Source organism: Sorex fumeus, unplaced genomic scaffold, assembly GCF_029834395.1.
Source record: "Sorex fumeus unplaced genomic scaffold, SorFum_2.1 ptg000047l, whole genome shotgun sequence".
NCBI lineage: Eukaryota > Metazoa > Chordata > Mammalia > Eulipotyphla > Soricidae > Sorex > Sorex fumeus.
This window is the reverse complement of record NW_026606104.1, coordinates 54,080,461-54,100,075: the sequence shown is the minus strand read 5'-3', so window position 1 is coordinate 54,100,075 and position 19,615 is coordinate 54,080,461. Positions and strand designations below refer to the sequence as shown.

The 19,615-nt window shown below is 42.0% G+C and overlaps 1 protein-coding gene across 23 annotated transcripts in view; it reads right to left on the bottom strand.

Annotated features, from left to right (window-relative positions):
• Window positions 1–19,615, bottom strand: part of MACF1 (microtubule actin crosslinking factor 1) — a 403,924-nt gene that overhangs the window by 194,480 nt on the left and 189,829 nt on the right. For all 23 annotated transcript variants that reach the window (XM_056123700.1, XM_056123697.1, XM_056123710.1 and 20 more), the window contains 12 exons: window positions 9,382–9,548; window positions 8,336–8,448; window positions 8,124–8,230; window positions 7,643–7,762; window positions 7,393–7,488; window positions 6,737–6,864; window positions 6,565–6,658; window positions 6,218–6,372; window positions 5,056–5,332; window positions 3,037–3,165; window positions 1,822–1,899; window positions 537–698 (listed from right to left, as the gene is read on the bottom strand). In XM_056123700.1, the coding sequence (XP_055979675.1) occupies window positions 537–698; window positions 1,822–1,899; window positions 3,037–3,165; window positions 5,056–5,332; window positions 6,218–6,372; window positions 6,565–6,658; window positions 6,737–6,864; window positions 7,393–7,488; window positions 7,643–7,762; window positions 8,124–8,230; window positions 8,336–8,448; window positions 9,382–9,548 (1,626 nt within the window). The remainder of the gene's footprint in view (window positions 1–536; window positions 699–1,821; window positions 1,900–3,036; window positions 3,166–5,055; window positions 5,333–6,217; window positions 6,373–6,564; window positions 6,659–6,736; window positions 6,865–7,392; window positions 7,489–7,642; window positions 7,763–8,123; window positions 8,231–8,335; window positions 8,449–9,381; window positions 9,549–19,615) is intronic.

The window sequence follows — 19,615 nt, the reverse complement described above, 5'->3', positions numbered from 1 at the left end:
TAAATAAATAAAACTATAATATAGGATGAATACCAAAGTTAGATTTACTAACATTATCTGTCAGAAGGTTCCAGAGCAGAGCAAAAATGCTAGACTTATTGGGGGAATAATGGCCATGCTTGACATTCTACCAGACACACCAGCAGATCCTATCACTGACTTTGCTCAGACTATTTCCTCAGCCTACTGTGTGCCATCCTCTGGCTTTAAAATCTATTAATACCACAGGAACCACTTTAGATGCCAGATCTTTGCCAGAGTTGACCCCTTCTCCTTTTTACCCTTAGTTTCCCCTAATTCAATACATTCTGACATACACAGATACATTAAGCAGGGTCCCCATTTCTTTTTTTTTATTTTTAATTTCATTTTCATAAAGTTGTTCATAATAATTGATTACATTCAATATTTCAACACCACCCCCATTTCTATTTGGCCAAACTTAACTTCAGAAATCCACCTTGCAGCAAACTAGTCCCTCTGCCCACTTCTGCTGTTATTACATAAACAGGATAGATCTGTTGTATTAGACTCACAGAGAAATAATTTTTCTTGGCCGAGATATTGGGATTGTTGTCACTCCAGTCATATGCTAGTTCCTCCTCCTCCTTTTCATTCAACCAGATCAACTCAGTGGTAGCTCTGGAGACAAATTTATGCAGGCTCTGAAGGTGCTTCATTCGGAAACTAGAAGTTTCCTAGACAAAGCAAGAATTACAAGGTTAGACTGCCAGGCTTTCATATGTTGAAGATAGCACATTTTAACATCAAAGAAAGAGTAACTGGGAAAATTTTAGCTTTCCCTTTAATCTCTAGGTGCCTCTTCATGGTCTCAAAATGAATATAAGATTGTCAAGGATTTCCAGAACCATAATTCTAGCCAGATGCTAGAATCAAGCCTGTGTGGGGCTCTCTGGCCTGCTTTATCCCAAACTATCTTGAAAGACAGGAAAAAAGAACAATAGAGTAAAATTCTCTCAATTTCAAATTTATCCCCAACATACCCTGCCCCCTCTAATCCAAACTCATCTACAGTAACAATAAACTTGGTGAACCCCACTTCTTGGAGATGTGTATATTCTGGCAGCCAGAGAAACCTGAACCTGGCAGTGTATAGAGCATCAAACATCTGCTCTTTGTTCTGCAAGTGGTAGCACTGTAGCACTGTCCTCCTGTTGTTCATCAATTTGCTCGAGCAGCACCAGTAACGTCTCCATTGTGAGACTTGTTACTGTTTTTGGCACATCGAATACACCCTGCGGAGCTTGCCAGGCTCTGCCATCTGCAAGTGGTAATCTCAAATATTTTATTTCAGTGTCTCAAAGTGAGGACAGCTACTGCTTTGGTAAAGCAAGATAGCCAAGACAGTCTAAACTTACCCAAAATTTTCTGAGGGCAGCAAATTCTGAGCATTAGAAAAACTAAGGAAATGCTGTATTATATAAGAACAACTATCCAGTAAATGATATAATCTAATAAATAAGAAAAAAGAAGGGGTTGGAGAGAAAGTACAGTGGGTAAGGCAGTGCCTTGCACTCAGCTAATCTCATACAGTCCCCTCAGCCTACCAGGAATGAGTCCTGAGTGCAGACCAGGAGTAAGCCCTGGGCATAGATGGGTATGGCCCAAAAATCAAAAACAAAGAAAAAGGAAAAAAAAAAAAAAAGGGAAGACTAAAAAAAATTTTTTTTTTTAATTTTAAGGGAAAAATCATTAGCCTTCTGAAATACAGCAGAAAAATTGTTTGAAGGAAACCATGATTCTAATCTGACTGATGATTCTCCACAAACAGAACCTAAAGAAAATCCATCAAAAACTCACCTTTAATTTACAGTACTGTGTCTCTAGCTTTCCAAGAGTTTCAACATAGCTGGTATGGAAATTTGGGGACATTTTTCCCTGATAAGGAATAAAATAAAAAAAAATATATTAGAAAAAAATAGAAACTGTACTATGGTATGATTTCAACTATGTAAATACCATGTCTGCAAACAGATGACGATTGGTTACTCTGAGAAAAGAGAAGCATAAATATCCAATGTCTGAATGAGACCTCTTAACTCAGAGCAGCACTGTCAGGAACATTTCAACAGGGTGAACACAAGTGACAGACCTCAGTGTCTTAAGCTTTCAGCAATTCTGAGAGGTTTCTAAGCAAAATTTATGTGTGAAGATTCCCACACTTTCAGTTATTACTTTGGTGTTTTTGTTTGTTTTTTTCTTTTTGGAACAAAAAGTGATTAAGTGATTTCTTTTTGGGTCACACCTAGCGATGCACAGGGGTTACTCCTGGCTCTGCACTCAGGAATCACCCCCGGCGGTGCTCAGGGGACCATATGGGATGCTGGGAATCCAACCTGGGTCGGCCACATGCAAGGCAAACGCCCTACCCGCTCTGTTATCTTTCCAGCCCCAACTTTCAGTTATTACTTTGAAGGGGAGAACTGAAACGGTGATTGGGAGACACAACAAATAAGGGAGTAGGGAGACAAAGGAAGTTTCTTTACTGCTCTTCTTCACAGAAGGTAAAAGAAAAAGAGCATTGTTTTGGGAGTAGAGGGCCTGCGTTTAGAAACTGCACCCAGTACTTAATTCATTTGATTTCCATATCATCTTTTCCTTTCTATGATAAGAGGTTAATAAAAATAGTTCTTCTAGGGCTGGAGTGATAGTATAGTGGGTAAGGCTCTTGCCCTCCACGCAGCTGACCTGGGTTCAGTCCCTGGCATCTTGTATGGTCCCTTGCATACCACCAGGGGCGATTCCTGAGTGCGGAGCCAGGAGCAGCCCTGAGTACCACTGGGTGTCGCACTCCCCCCAAATCCCCAAAACAAACAAACAAACAAACAAAACCCAACTTCTTTCACATGGTTGTTCCAAAGAACAAAAAACATTTCATTAGAAAAGGGAGTTCATTGTAAAGTACTGTTCATGGTAGACATTCTCTTCTTGAGAATCCTTCTCCTTAGAGACTATTGCCCCGTGCAGGCTGCCCCACCACCCACCATCTCCATAATGAATTCCAGTGCCAAGTACCTCATATGACCTGGCCTCTTTCACACTTGAACCTAAGTCTTCCACGCTGGTGTGAATGTGCTGCTGTGTTTCCAGCTGTAGCTCCACACTAGGTAGATCATTGCCCCACTCTGCTCGTTCCAGTTTCATCTAAAAAAGAAAAAGAATACATACATAGTTATTTACTTCTCAGTTGCCCAGAAACAAAAATAAAATTTTAAACTGTTAAGAATCAGGATCAGGAGGTTGGAGGCGAAGAATTGGCAAAAGGACATCTAATCCACCTCCATATGATTTCTTATAAGACAGCACACCACAGTCTACTTCGGAAGTTACAAACTAAATCCACCAACTACAGCAGTAGAGGAAGTACCCTTTGTTGCTGTTTTATGGGAATACATTCCTGAACTGACCAAACAAAAAGGTGCTTCCACAGTCTGAAGATGAACTTCATCATTTGAAAGACCAGTGGTTCTCAAAGACTATACTCAAGGTGCAAAAAGAATGAAAAACACTGGCTTTGACAAGAAATTCATAATTTTTAATTTTTTTGGTTTGAGGGCCACACCTGGCTGTGCTCAAGACTTACTCCTCAGGGAGACTAGAGGGGAACATCAGATCAGCTGCATGCAAGGCAATCATATTACCCATTATAAAATCTCTCCAGTTCCCATATGAAAATACTAAATTTCAATCACAGCACCAACTATGTCCAGTGTAAGGCAACATTTGCCATAGACAACAAAATTAAATGGTTTTTATCTATAGGCAAATGGTGAAACCTGTATCAGGGCACAGGAAGAATTTAACGCAAAATTAAGAGATTGGAAGGGTAAGAAGAATATTGGACTCATTACTCTAGTCAACATTTGATGAGTTCCCTGAAAATAGTGTGACAAAGCTACCCTTTTTCACCTTGAAAGTTGAGACCAATAACAAAAAGTAAGAATAAACTTCTCGGGGAACCGGAGTGATAGTGCAGCGGGTAGGGCATTTGCCTGGCACACGGCCCACCCAGGTTCGATCCCTGGCATCCCATATGGTCCCCCAAGCACTGCCAGGAGGAGTAATTCCCGAGTGCACGAGCCAAGAGAAACTCCTGAGCATTGCTGGGTTGTGACCCAAAAAAGCAAAAGAAAAAAAAAAAAAAGGAAAGAATAAACTTCTCAGGGCTGGAGCAATAGCACAGTGAATAGGGTGTTTGCCTTACATGCAGCCAACCCAAGTTTGGTTTCCAGCATCCCATATGGTTCCCCCGAGCACCGCCAGGAGTGATTCCTGAGTGCATGAGCCAGGAGAAACCCATGTGCATCGCCAGATGTAGTCCAAAAAACAATAAATAAATAAATAAATAAATAAATAAATAAACTTCTCTGCCAATGAGGACATGTCAGAGAAAAGAACTGAGATTTGCTGCAAATTTTTTTGCCATGTGTTCCATTTAAAGAGTTCTTTACTAAAAGGAACAGATTTCCAAAGAACTTCAAATTTGGTTTTTGTCTTTTTTTTTAAGGGTGGGGGTACTTAGGGCTACAACCAGCTATGCTCAAGACTTACTTCTGGTGTGGCCCAGGGGCTCATATCATGGTGCTGGGGAATGAACCTGGGTCAGCTGCATGCAAGTGAATTTGTTGTACATTTAGGTTCTCAAATGGAAGCCTATGCCACACAAATTTTGAGAATCTGAATTAGCCATATTCATTTAAAAGTTAGTATTGATGAGGGAAGGAGCAATAGTAAAATGAACAGGGCATTTTCCTTGCTTGCAGCCAACCTGGATCCAATCCCTAGCATCTTATATGGTTCCCAGAGCACCACCAGGAGAAATTCCTGAGTGCAGAGCCAGAAGTAACCCCTGAGCTTACCAGATATGGCCAAAAAACAAATAATAATACTAATTTAATATGAAGAAGGCAGTTTGGGCCCCATGCAGCATCAATAATTCAGGGATCTATGCTAGAAGCAGAGATCAACCTGGTCCTTTTAGACAGGTGGAGAACCAGTAAACTTTAATGCTAAGTATTTAGAATATATACCTACCTGCATCTCTTCTACCCAAGACAGTAGTTCATATACAAATCGAAGACTGCCTTCATCTTCAGAGGAGGAGATAGACACAAGCTCAGCCCGAGTCATGGGCTTTCGGAACCAGGAGGTAGAGGAAGAATGGGTTCCCTTGGTCAATGGTTCTGCATTCAGATGAGTAGTGGTTAAGGTAGAGGGTGGAACTAATTCAAGTGATGTAAAGTGGCCCTTCCGATACAAGTTTGTACACTCTAGACGCAGAGTGACTAGTTCATCCTGCAGACGCATAACCCTAAAATGAAATAAGAGAAAGAGGCTTAAATCTGAAACATATGCTTTAAGATTAAAAACTTTGCTATCCTTGGGACTGGAGTGATAGCACAGCGGGTAGGGCGTTTGCCTTGCACGCGGCCGACCCGGGTTCGATTCCCAGCATCCCATATGGTCCCCCAAGCACGGCCAGGAGTAATTCCTGAGTGCATGAACCAGGAGTAACCCCTCTGCATCGCTGGGTGTGACCCAAAAAAGCAAAAAAAAAAAAAAAAAAAAACCTTCGCTATCCTTTTTGACAAGGATGAAGAAAAAAAATAAAAAGATCAAATCAGAAAGAGTTTTGAAAAAAAAAAGGTTTTATATAAACTGAAAGTAGTATTAACATCTTCATCATTCAAGTTGTCTTTAGGAAAAAGAATAAAACATGGTGTTAAGAGTAAGAAATCAGTATTTGTTTACCTAACGCCCACGCCCACATGGTATAACAGAGTAAACTACAGATTAGGAGTCAAATGATGTGGGTTTTAGTTTTGAGATTATACAAACTGCATGATTTAGACCATCCCCATCCTTTCACTGGGTCTTGTTTTCCTCTTCTACAAAATGATGCACTAGAGCACCAACCATTCTAAACCAGATATGGCAAGATGCGCCTGCAGGTCACTTGGAGATATGTGGGGGTGTTACAAGAGTCCACAAATCGGGAATACTACGGGTACTTAGCTGGCAGGCCTGGAAGAAGTGGAAACTGTTCTCCAGCAAAAGGAAGCTCCTGCCTCAAATACAGAGTACCCACAGAGACAGTGACCCCTAAGTGTCCTAGGACAAAGTATAAGACTCACTGCCTGACTCTTGATCCACAAGCCTCACATGCAAGCAAGACCTCTGAGTCCAAATTTCTCACCTAAAAGCCAGCTCTTCTAGTTGGTAATAATTCTCATCCCGCAGGATCTGGAGATCCACTTGCAGCTGCCTGAGAAGACCTTCACATTCTTGAATGTACATGATGACATCTGACTCGCATTGTACTGGCTGTCCTGATTCCAAGTGAGCAGCATCCTGAGAAAGGGAGAAAGCAGCAAAATCCCATGGCTTCTACCCAACAGGACTCAGGGAACCATGGGGTCCACTGCGTTTCCAAGAGTAAGCAAGTAACATTGCTGTTTTCCCCAACAGTCAACTTCACTCAGGAGAGCACAGGGAAGACATGGAAAACACACGGTATAAGAATAAGACAAAACAGAGACTTACAGCCTGCAGTGTATTCTTAGCTAGTGTCAGTTTTTCTTCACAGTTCAAAGCACCATTCTGGATTTTGTTTGCAATCTGTAGCAGCAATTCTAGCCTAAAGTAAGATAAAATCTACAGTCAAAGCAGGGCTCCAGATTGTGCAAGAGGATCACCCTCAATACTCTGGACTCACCTCTCCACAGCTGGTCGAAGTGATTTTTCTCTCTCCAGCATTTCAATGATGAGTTTTCCCCACTCTTCTTCCACATCATTAGGGTGATAACCTTGAGGCAGTTTAATTCGGCCAAATTCAATCCACACCTTAAAAAAAAAAGCCAGAAACACTCTTTTAGTTGACTTATACAACACATCCACAGGCCACAGTGTGTTTATCTTTGTATATCAATTGCTTCTTTTTACCCAGTCAGTCAAAAGATTCTCTTATTGTCTAATAAAAGAAAATAACTATTTAGCAGTAACTCAGCTTGAAGTGTGTGTGTGTGGGGGTGGGGGGGGGAGAGGGTAGTTTCTAAAATACAGGGACCACCTGATCTAAATGCTTCTTCTTTCTACAGTTTTGATAAACACCACCCTCTCAATAGTTCCCACTCTGGAAAAGGTCAAACTTGTATCTTTGCAGCTTCAAATTTCTAGGAATTGAAATGTGAATGGAAGTCTCTCACTTCCATCCCAAGAAAAAAACAATCTGAGAGAGATGCTGGTTTTGACAGCCTGAGAATTATGTTAAATGCAGGCTGAGATAAGGAAACAAAAAGATTGCCTAATACAAAGTGATGCAACAGGGGAAACCAACAAACCCAAGGCTCAACAAATGATACACTTCCTTACCTCTAGTAATTTATATAATTCCTCAATTCTTCCTTTTTCCCTTTCCTTGGCTAAAATTTCTGTTTCTTTGAAGTGTATATATTGGTTATAAAGTGCCTACAAAATAAATATTTGATGAATAAATGAACACAAGCACCCGGTCCCATTTTTCGTATCTTCTCGCTCAGAAGTAAACAGCAACAAGTTCTGAAACTTATTTACTGTAATAAATTGAAAAAACCCCAAACAATTTTTAAGTCCATGACTTTACCTTTAGTTCAACAGGGTTCTGGGGGAAAGATTTATCTGACATCAGAATTGTATGCTGCTTGATCCAGGGAATGAGGGAGTCTACTCGGCTTTGGTATTCTTGCCACTTGGAGTCTACTTCCTGTCGCCAAAAAGTAAATATATGATATCTTCTAGTCAGCAGTATGCAAAACAACCAGAGGAAAAGAAAGTAGCCCAAGTCATCCCAAACCACATAAAATCCTGTGTCTACATAGTTGCTCAGTTGTACACGGAGTCCTAGTTTCAAAGTTCCTCAGGGGATGGATGTCAGGATGGATTCAATTTTCTGACTGAGAATTGTCTGTGCTGGACACTACCAACTAAGTGATAGCTAGATTCATTCCGAGGACCAACAACAGTGACCATATATAAAGAAAGCATTGATTCAGTTTACTCTGTAAAGAAATCCTCTATAGACAGCAAGTGTTTAAGATAGCATTTTTTGGTAAGTGTTCTTTTACCGTAGCACTGATTCCTTCTCCACCCTCAGGAACTTTAGGGAAGGCATCATAAATTGAAGACACATAAGTGATTACGGACTTTTCGTCCGGAGATGGCACATCCACATCTGAGGGACAAAAAATATAAAATTTCTTAGTCGAAACAATGGAGGCTGCCAGGAGAAGGAATAGTAAATACAGACTAAATTTACTCAACTTCATCCAACTCTCACCTTCTGCATCCAGTAGCCGGGTGACCCCCAATCTCTCTGCCACTTCAAAAGCTTGTTCTAGATTCTCTCGATTACTCTGGATCTGGACCCTCTCCATATCTACTAGATCAGGTCTGTAAAAGTCCACCAAGGCATATCAAACTCAAGTCACACAGAAAATCTCGAAAGTACAGAGAATAGAGAAATACTGAATGAGAATGAGCTCGAAGCAGGAGGCTTATAAGGGCACAAATTCCATTTTTAATTACACACCAGGAGTCCAGAGCTCTCCAATCCTAAACTTAAAAAATAGGTTTTGCTAAATTTCATGGGAAAACTATCACAAACTAGTACAGAGTAAAAGCTGGAGCACCTATACAACCACCAAGTAGGTAATACATTTGATTTTTATCATTTAAAATTTCTATCTTCCTCACTCATCTCACTCTAGAGTTAGCTTCTAGTTGCTATTTCCTCAACCACTCAAAGCAAAAACCCACTTCAGGCCTTAGTTATTTGTAACCTTCTCCAGCTGAAACACTCTGACCCAAGAGGTCTATGTGGCTTATTCCCCTGTAGTTCTGCTCCAGAATCCTGTTCTGAGAGGTCATTGCAACCATTCTGTCCAAAAGAGCACAACTGTCATTCTCCTTCATTTGACACTCCACTGCAGCGTATTTATCTGTTGAGTGCCTAATAAAAACTTTCCAAGAAAAAAAAGAATGCACTGCATTTGTGCCTGAGCCTAGAATAGTTGGAGTTCGGCACATATACCTTTTTAAATTTGTTTTTGGGCCAAATTCACTCAGTCCTTGGGGCTTACTCGTGGTTCTGCGCTCAGGGATTACTCCTGGTGGTGTCAGGGACACCACTGAACCAGGATCAGTCTCCTGAAAGGCAGGCACCTTACTATCTCTCTGGTCCAGAGATAGGTATATTACATATACTTTTTAAATGACTATAATGACTCAGAGCCTTGGTTAAGAAAGAAAGTAGCATTATAAATAATTTCAAGCAGGAGCTGACAAGAAGCACCTCCAGGCACATTGTAATACCACAGTATCTACCTGTATCGATGAATAAGTGCATTGAACATCTTTCCATCACTCCAGCAAGAGGAGAAGTTGGTGCACTTCACTCCAGTGTAGCCAGCTGTCACCTTCTGGGTCCACAGGAGCAGCTTCTCCTTGGCTGACATATCCCCTGACTCTCCACTAATGTAGATGTCAGAGATCTGCCAAAAGATAGACATGTGACAATTTAACACCAACAAGACAAAGCCTTTAGAAAACTTCCTGGTACCTTATGCCTTTAGACTGAGAGGGAGATCCTATGTTGAAAGTACCTCAGATCAACTGGAATGCTCTTTAGTGGTTAGAGAAATGCAAAATAAAATGCTTTGAATTCATTTTTCATCTATCAAATTAGGAAGACTTTTTTTAGGGGCAGGGGTGGTTCTTGGTTTTGGGTAAATCCTGGCTGTGCTCAGAAGTTACTACTGCTGGGGGAGGGGGTGGGTAGTGAGGGGAATGAGGACAGGGGAGAGAACCAGATGTGTTGTTGGGGATCAAACCTGGGTGAGCAACTTGCAAGGCAAGCACCTTAACTTCTTTTTTTTTTTACCCTTTTTGTTTTGTTTTGTTTTTTTGGTCATACCTGGCGATGCACAGGGGTTACTCCTGGCTCTGCACTCAGAGTTACTCCTGGCAGTGCTCAGGGGACCATATGGGATGCTGGGAATTGAACCCGGATCGGCCACGTGCAAGGCAAACGCCCTACCCACTGTGCTATCTCTCCAGCCTCCATTTTTGTTTGCGAGACCTTGCAGTGCTCAGGGGCAACTCTAGATGAGTTGCTTGTGGGGGGTGGGGGGGAGAGGGGGATCATTCCTGTGGTATTCAAAGGAACCATGTGATGCATGGGTTTGAATTCCAGGCCTCCCTGGGATGTAGTGTGCCCACTAGCCCTTTAAGCCACCCTCCCAGGCACCAAGGAGAGCTTTTATTTAGTTTTTGGTTTCCGGACCACACTCAGGTTTTACTCCCAGCTCTGTGCTTAGGAATTATTCCTGACAGCGTTTGGGGAATAATATAGAATGCCAGGGATCAAATCCAGGCCAGCCATGTGCAAGGCAAACACCCTACCCACTGGTACTATCTCCGCAGCCTCTGAGAGTTTTTATTTTAAATAATACTTTTCAGTACTGAAGAGACTATTTAAAACTGATAGTCTCATACACTGCCACCAACAGAGTACAAATGACACAACTTCCGCACAGAAGGCAGTTTCAAATACAAAATCTTAAAATGAGGATTCCCCTCCCTTCTGCCTGGGTCTCAACAGCTTGTCTGACATCTACCATCTCAGCAGGCCCACCTCCTCCTCTTAAGGCATTCTGCAAGTTTAGTCAACCATCCAGTCCCATATCCATACTCCAAACCTCAACTCTACTGACTGTTGCGTGTAACCTGAACCAAGAATTTATCCTTGCTAAACAAGGACTAGCATGAAAAGAGGACTAGCATGAAAGGAAAAGAGCAGTAGAGCCTAACTCCTCAGAGACTCCCAGTGGAGTAAACTACAAAGAGTCGCCCACAGAGCACGGCACAAACAATGGGCAAGTCAAGCAGAAACCCTCTCAGTACTAACTCTGTGAAATGAGATAGGTGAGAAAGTTTAATGAGCTCCAAGAAACAATGGAGAAACAAGTTAGCAAAGCACAAGAAAATACATTATTGGGGCTGGAACAGCGGGCGGGGTGTTTGCCTTGCATGTGGCCAACCCAAATTTGATTTCCAGAATCCCATATGTTCCCCCCAAGCACTGCCAGGAGTAATCCCTGAGTGCATGAGCCAGAAGTAACCTCTGTGCATCACCAGGTGTGACCAAAAAAGAAAAGAAAAGAAAAGAAAGAAAGAAAAAGAAAATCCATATAAGAGCAGAAATTTAAAAGAAACTACATTCAGAAATGTCATAAATGAAGAGCATGGTAGGTGAAATAAAAAACAAACTAGGAGGTCTAAAAGCAGCAAACTAAAAACAATTTATCTATTTCATATAAATTAGCATAGAATTATTCATACTTTTAACTTTTAAGTGTTTATACCTATACAAAAAAGTTTTTGAAAAAAATTTTATTATCACTGACTTATAATTTTATGGAATTTCAAGAGTTTAGCTTTCTTCACCTATATGTGTACGTATCACCAGCTCCACAATCAAAGCAAGCTCTTTCTCATGTGAAGATAGAAAAAAACATAAGGGAATAATAAATGGCTAAGGCATCAGAAGTGGAGATTCTGTCTGCAGAACAGAGCTTACTGGAGGAAGCTGGGGGTGGGAATGGGAAGGGGTGTTGATGGGAAAGGGACACTGGTGGAGGGAAGAAGGCAACACAGTGATGGATGTGGTACTGGAACTACAAATGCATGAAAAGTATAGTATTGTAAATCATTATGAAGGTATCTCAATAAAAATGGTAAAGAAAAATCTTAATATGAGGAGGCGGCAGTGTCATAAAAATAAATAACAGGGCTGAAGAGATAGCACAGCAGGTAGGGCGTTTGCCTTGCATGCAGCAGACCCAGGTTTGATTCCCAGCATCCCACATGGTCCCCCAAGCACTGCCAGGAGTAATTCCCGAGTGCAGAGCCTGTGTATTGCTGGGTATGACCCAAAAAGAAAAAAAAAAATCTTTAATTTTTATTAAAGGTCTGGGAAGGTTGGAGAGAGAGTACAGTGAGTAGGGTGCTGAACTTGCACTTAGCCAATCCAGGTCTAAATCCCCAGCACCACATATTTTATCAACTTATCACTGAGCACCACCAGGAGTGATCCCTGAGCCCAGAGTCAGGAGTAAGCCCTGAGCACCTTGGGTGCAGTCAAAAAATAAATAAATAAATAAATAAAATAAGATAGATCTTGGGAGACAGCTCAAAGTACTAGAGCACATGCCTGGCATGGAAATGTCCCCAGGACTGCATGGGAGATGCCCAAAATAAAAAAGTCTTAAAATATATGTTCAGGGGACTTGCAGATAGTTCAATAGTGTAAACTGCCTACACTGGCCATAGGCAGTATTACAACAGTGTGAGATGTCCAGAGCACCACAAATGAAGATGTCTGAGCACTCTGTTCAGGAGAGCAACCCCTGGCAGGCATGTGTGTGAATACCACAGCAACCACCAGCAAGCACTACACCCAAGAGGGCTGTTCACCCCTAGTGACCTCATATGCCAGCTCTGCAACTAAAAGTGTGGGTTCCTCTCGGGCACACAAAGTGTCAATGCAACAACAAACAGTAAATGGGAAAGAAAGAGGCCAGAAAGACAGTCCAGCAGCCTGATCTCCAGCACCACATGGCTTTCCCACCATTGCTGGGTTTAAGCCTGCAGGCCCTGAGCACCACATTCTCAGGCCCTAGCATTGAACCTCCAGGAACCCTGAGTACCGCTTGGGAGCTCACGCCCCAAAAAAGAGGAGAAAAGGAAAGAGAAAATAAAATGTATGCACACATCTACACACACACACACACACACACACGTAATAGAAAATTATCATAAAAATCACAAAGGGAACCAGAGAGATATTGCCAGGCGTGATCCCTGAGAGCAGAACCACTTTAAGTCCTAAGTGTGGTTTCAACAATAACAACAAAACAAAACAAACAAAAAGCAGACCTTTTCTACTATCTTCTTGCAGGTAGTGGGGGCAGGGGACAGAGGGGCCTGCACTAATTCAGGTCCCCAGAGCCTTTTTCTCAGGAGAAATCTACTTAAAGAATGCAAATTACCTAGATTTACGGATAATCTAAATCTGAAGAACTGTTTTATTTGAAAAGCCTGTCCTAATGCCAGACCTATATCAGAAGCAAGGTTTGTCATATGAGGCCATCCCTACTTGTTCTAAGAAGTAACCCTTCTCTCTCCACAGCTTACTAGACCTGCTAATCTTATCCTTAGTTCAAGCTTTATGACTTTATAACTGTCCCTGATCAGACCAGGACCTGCATAATCTTAGTGGAGGCAGATACAACTTCTTTTGATGCAAAGACAGACCCACAGACTGAGACAGCATCTTTTCAAATTTTTCAAACCAGTGTGTATGATCAAACATGTCTGGGGTACTATTGACAATGGTTTTCCCCTCCCCCAAAATGGCTTTGGATATAGATATATTAATTTTTTTAAATAAACTTTTAAACAACGAGCATTCTTCACTTGTATAATCACAGATCACAGATCATCCTGTTATTCGTCGATTGCCTCGAGCAGGCCCCAGTAACGTCTCCTTCATCCTGGCCCTGAGGTTATATTCAAGGCTCTTTAGGAGAATGAGACCCATCATTGTTACTGGATTTGGCATATTGGGTGTGCCACGGGGAGTTTGCCAGACTCTGCCGTGTGGGCAGGCTACATTCGGTAGCCTGCCAGTTTGTCAAAGTAGGAATGAGATGTCATAATAAAATAATAAGAGACTGCGCTCTTCTCCTCCAGGAGCTGGTTTTTATAGTCTCAGAGTCTTGGCAGCTGATGGGATTACATGGCGCCAGGGGGCCAGTTGGTGGGTGTGACCCCCGCCTACTGGAATTTGGAGGATCTGGGTGGAGGATGCTCGACTCCAATCCGAGTAGGCTTGGAGATCTCGGCCCCAGAACCTACGTGGCTTTGTCCCTCTGCTGGTACCTTCAGGTGTGCGGAGAGAGGTCTCAGCATGGTGGTGGCTGGTCATGGAGGTCTTCGGCTGCCGGGGCCGAGATCTCCAAGCCTACTCGGATTGGAGTCGAGAATCCTCCACCCAGATCCTCCAAATTCCAGTAGGCGGGGGGTCACACCCACCAACTGGCCCTCTGGCGCCGTGTAATCCCATCAGCAGCCAAGACTTGTATAATGAAAGCCATAAAAAAATCAATTTTAAGAAAAAAATCAAAATAAGAAAAAAATTGAAAATCAAAATAAGAAAAATGCAGAAAGCCAAAATCAGATAGACACCTTATAAGAGGTATTTACTAGGACTGTGACCTAAGAGAAATTACTTAAACCTTTTCTACTCATCTTCCCCTCATCTAGAATAAAACAATAACTTTTTTATAGGGTCATAATAACATTGGAAACTGATGCTAATACAGATAACTACACAGGGAGACATGTAGTTCCTATCTGTAGGAATGAAAGAGCATGCCCAGGTCAATGTGTAGGTCTGGGCATACCGAACAGGGAAGGCTCAGCTTTCCAGTTGTCTCCATCAGTTGCAGTATTGTGAAGGCCAATTACAACATGGTGGCTCCAAGCCTCTGAAAACTAAATTTATAAACTCAACTCATAATAGGTTAAGTTATCAGCAAAAGTGCTTAAAATCAGGGGGGGAAAAACCCATGGCTTCAAACTTGAATATTTTACCAAATATTTTTTAAAACTGCAAACTGGGCAAGGAAAGGAAGACCGTCTCAAAGGGCTAGAGTGTAAGTCTTTTTTAAAAAAAAAAAAAAAAAGAATGTAAGTCTTACATGTTTGTTTGAGGCCCAACTTTGACTCCCAGCACTGGCTACTCCCCTCTTAGCACTAGAAATGGAGCCCGAGTGCTTCATGAAGGGCAAAGCACCACAACGTCAGCCTAAGAAACACCACCCAAGTACTGAACAACTATATAATATATAATCAATCAATCCCTAGTTAGAGTTTAAGCTCCACAGCTTGTTGTGGTATTTGTCATGTTTTGATGAATCCTTAGACTCATGCAACTGGGCTGAGTTTGATGGCAGAGGCCTCTGGGGCTCCTGAGTACTGACTGCTCCTCCCAAAAACAAAACTCCAGATCAACAAACACTACTAAGGTGATGGAAGAAAAATTACGGCAATAGAGAGATGTTCCTCATAGTGTTTTCTTTAAGACTGTGATGGTGAAGTGATGGCCTAATGAGCAAATTGCATGATTCTGAACCCCTTGACGGGTACTTTTTCAAAAATCTAGAGAAGAAACCAGCTTGCAAACTTTGATGATGCTAACTAGTAAGATAATCTTTGTCCATCTGACAGCCTTCAGGTTACTGTTTTTCTCCCATACAGAAACCCTAAAGCAACAAAATACACTGACAGATTCAAAGACTACCACTTGACACTTACAATTCAAACTGTAATTAATTTACTTGGGTCTCTAGTTAGTGAGTGCACTATATGAGTCAATCCCTTAAAACACAATCATCCACAAGGACAATGAGAAAAAAAAAAAAAGACCTACAGAGTTGCAAAGATGAGCACCCAACTATGAACCATGGTATCCAAGTATGTATTCAGTGAGTCAGTGTAAACTGATCCTCTCTAGTAGTACAATTCAATTCCAATGTCCTTAACATTTCTAGTTGTTCATGTCAAGGGATAGCTACCATTGACACATCATAATATTCTCAAAACAGCCACTTCACATGTGTAATGTGCATAAAAAGGTAAGGTAAAGGCCCTCCCGTTGTTCGTCGATTTGCTCGAGCGGGCCCAGTAACGTCTCCATTGGAGACTTTGTTGTTACTGTGTTTGGCATATCGAATACATCACGAGGAGCTTGCCGGGCTCTCCGAGAGGGGCGGAGGAATCGAACTCGGGTCGGTCATATTGGTGCGTGCAAGGCAAATGCCCTACTGCTGTGCTAAACAAAATAAAATCAGAATACTGAGGTTCTTCACCCAAAAGAAAAATCTGAGTTAATTAACTGATACAGCATGCTTAGTACAGTTATAATAAATCTCTCTGATGGGGTTTTCTATCTGCCAATGTAGTGTCTCTGTATACTGCACCAAAAATAATTTCATGAAGAGCTTTACTTCTTATTTTCCACACAGTTATAATGAGAACGGGAAATGCTTAATTCCCTCGGGGAAAGAAAAAATACCCTGTTTGGATTAAGGCCCTTAGACTGTTAACTGGATGAGAAAAATGAGATTATTGTCAAACCATCTCAGTAATTAAATTTGGCTTTTGTCCATCTCTTCATATAATGCACACATGACTCTCCTTTGAGTTAGGAAGAAGCTTTTACCTTAATCTCCTAAATGCAAAAGTCTGGCATTAGTATCTAGAAACTTTTCCCCTCCTCTAGGTTTTTAAAAGTCACTTGGAGAGGAAGGACAGCCTCAATATCATCCCAGCGGTGCATATCTGTCTAAAATTTCTTTAAAATAAAAGGATTTTTATTTTTTAAATTAATTTTACCTGTCTAAATTCTAATACAACCAATATTTTTCAAGGCTTAATTCCTCCTCTAAAGCATATATAGAAACTAAAACATTTTCCTAAGGATTCACTAGACATTTGTTGAACATCTCATCTGTCTCAACCACGAAGAACAAAGAAAAAAGGTAAAACAGCATTTACTGATTCTATTATTTCTTGAGCAATCATTACATTATCCATAGATAAAAGCATAACTCAGGGCCTCAAACTCCTGCAAACTTGTAGGGAAGACAATCTATGAGAAGAGGGACAATATCATGCTATAGATAAGCAAGTAATCCAAATAAGTAATGCTAAGGAATGTCTCTAAGGCAAAATCTGTGATTTATTTTATTTATTTATTTTTTTGGCTTTTGGGTCACACCCGGCGATGCACAGGGGTTACTTATGGCTCTGCACTCAGGAGTTACTCCTGGCAGTGCTCAGGGGACCATATGGGATGCTGGGAATCGAACCCGGGTCGGCTGCGTGCAAGGCACAAGCTCTACCCGCTGTGCTATCTCTCCAGCCCCAAAATCTGTGACGAGTTTTGAGATGTAAGTAGATTTAAGTAGAACTTAGCCAGATGAAAGAGGAAAACAAAAATGAAAACCTACCCATAGTTACTTTAAAAAAAATAAAGATAATAGGAAACTGATAGTACAGGGATTACGGCACTTGCTTTGCACAAGGCAAACCCCAGTTCGATCACTAGCACTGCCTATTGTTTCCCCCCAGCACCACCAGGGGTGACTCCTGAGCACAGACAAGGACTTAGTCCTAAGCACAGCTGGGTGTGGCCCCAAGACGAACAAAGAAAATAAAGCTGGGGAAAGAGCTCAAAGGACCAGAGTGTATGCTTTGCATGCCAGAGGCTCCAGATCAATCCCTGGTACCATAAGGCCCACCACTATCACCGCCACTGGGAATAGCCCTGAGCACCACTACTGGATATGGTCCAAATCTTTTCCCTCCACTCCTCCAAAAATGATAATAAACCTGGCAGTGGGGTGGGGGTGGGCGGGGTAGCGGGGGCAGGGGGAAGATTGACCCTGGCTGTTCTCAGGGCTTAATCCTAGCTCTGAGCTCACAGATCAATCCTGATGGGACCATATAGGTTACTCAAGGGACCACCACCTGGGGTGCCAGGGATTACCCTCGCACTATCTCAGGTCCTAACAAAACTACTTTTCTTTTTCTTTTTTTTGGCTCACACCTGGCGATGCACAGGGGTTACTCCTGGCTCTGCACTCAGGAGTTACTCCTAGCAGTGTTCAGGGGACCATATGGGATTCTGGGAATCGAACCCAGGTCGGCCGTGTGCAACGCAAACACCATACCTGCTGTGCTATCTCTCCAGTCCCAAACAAAACTACTTTTAAGGGCTGGAGAGAAGAGTTCAATGGGATGAGAACAAGCTCTGCATACAAGACACCTAGGTTCTTCTATCCCTGGCACTATATAGTACCCTGAGCACTGCTGGGCAAAGAGTTGCAAGTAGACCTCTATGTAGGGGGCCAGGTGTGGCCCAAAACAAAACACAAAAAAACCTTTTTTTTTGGGGGGGGGCGGGGGGGCTGGAGCCATAGCACAGAGGGTAGGGCGTTTGCCTTACACACGGCCGACCTGGTCGGCCCAGGTTCGATTCCTCCGCCCCTCTAGGAGAGCCCGGCAAGCTACTAAGAGTATCTCGCTTGCACGACAAAGCCTGGCAAGCTACCCGTGACGTATTCAATATGCCAAACACAGTAACAAGTCTCACAATGGAGACGTTACTGGGCCCACTCGAGCAAATTGATGAACAATCGGAGGACAGTGACAGTGAGTTAGTAGGGAGGGCAAACCCAGCTGTGTTCAGGACTTACTTCTGGCTCTGCATTCAGGGATCACTCCTGGCTTGGGGGACCATATGGGATGCCCAGGTTAGCCACGTGCAAGGCAAGTGCCATATCCACTACTACTGCTCTGTCCGCTTTTTAAGTAAATTATCTAGAGAACATCATCTACATTTCTATTAAAGGTATCTTAGATATAGCAGCACTTTTCTGAATCCATGCTATCACTGAACCTTCATGCCCATCACATGAATTCAGAGTATAAACTAGATTAGGTTTTCACTTTTTCATTCATTCTACCAGAGCTCACTTATGATGTCCATGTTGTGTTACTTGTTGTGCATAACATTTAATGCAACTAAGACTTACAATCAACACTTCAATGTAGGTTATACGTCAAACAAACAACTAAATTTGTCTCTCGTTTGTGCTTAACCAATTACATCAGTTGTTCTTTACAAAATCTGATCTCTTATGACCTGGCAGATACCCTTTTTTTTTTAACCAACTAACTATAATGATTTCACTAATAGTTAAATAAAAAAGGAAAATTTGATTTAAAAAAGTATCTATTACAAAAAGTTCCTCTTTTCTGAAGGCTCATTTCTGGAAGAAAAAAAATCTCACATTTAGACAAATACGGTAGATTATATAAAAGGGTTACACATAATTCAAGGCTCTAAAAGAGCATCAATAATATAACAAATAGGGGCTGGAGCGATAGTCCAGTAGGTAAGGCATTTGCCTTGCATGTGGCCTACCCAGGTTTGATTCCCAGCATCCCATATGGTCCCCTGAGCACCACCAGGAGTAATTCCTGAGTGCAGAGCCAGGAGTAACCCCTGTGCATCACTGGGTGCGACCCCAAAAAAATAAAAAATAAAAATAGCAATATAGTAAATAGTAAGAGTTAATGAAATATCTCAGCAAAATAAAAAATTAATATAGGCTAGACTAATAAAAAGGTATTTCTTAGACTGGGAAGATAGTAAAAGGGGTAGAGTGCATGCCTGCTCAGGTGAGGCTCAGACTGCAATCCCTGACACCACATGCCCTATCACCCCAGCAGATACTGCTGGATGGTATCCTACATACACTGCCTGAGCTGCATTCCTAAGCATGGAATCATCTGGCCCACACTGCAGGAGAAGGATCATCTAGAAGGGCCCCTCAGACCCTGAACACTGCTGAGCAGGTTCCAAGCATATACAACAACATTCTTAACGAAACATGCTTTAAATTCATCTGTAATAAATGTTATAGAA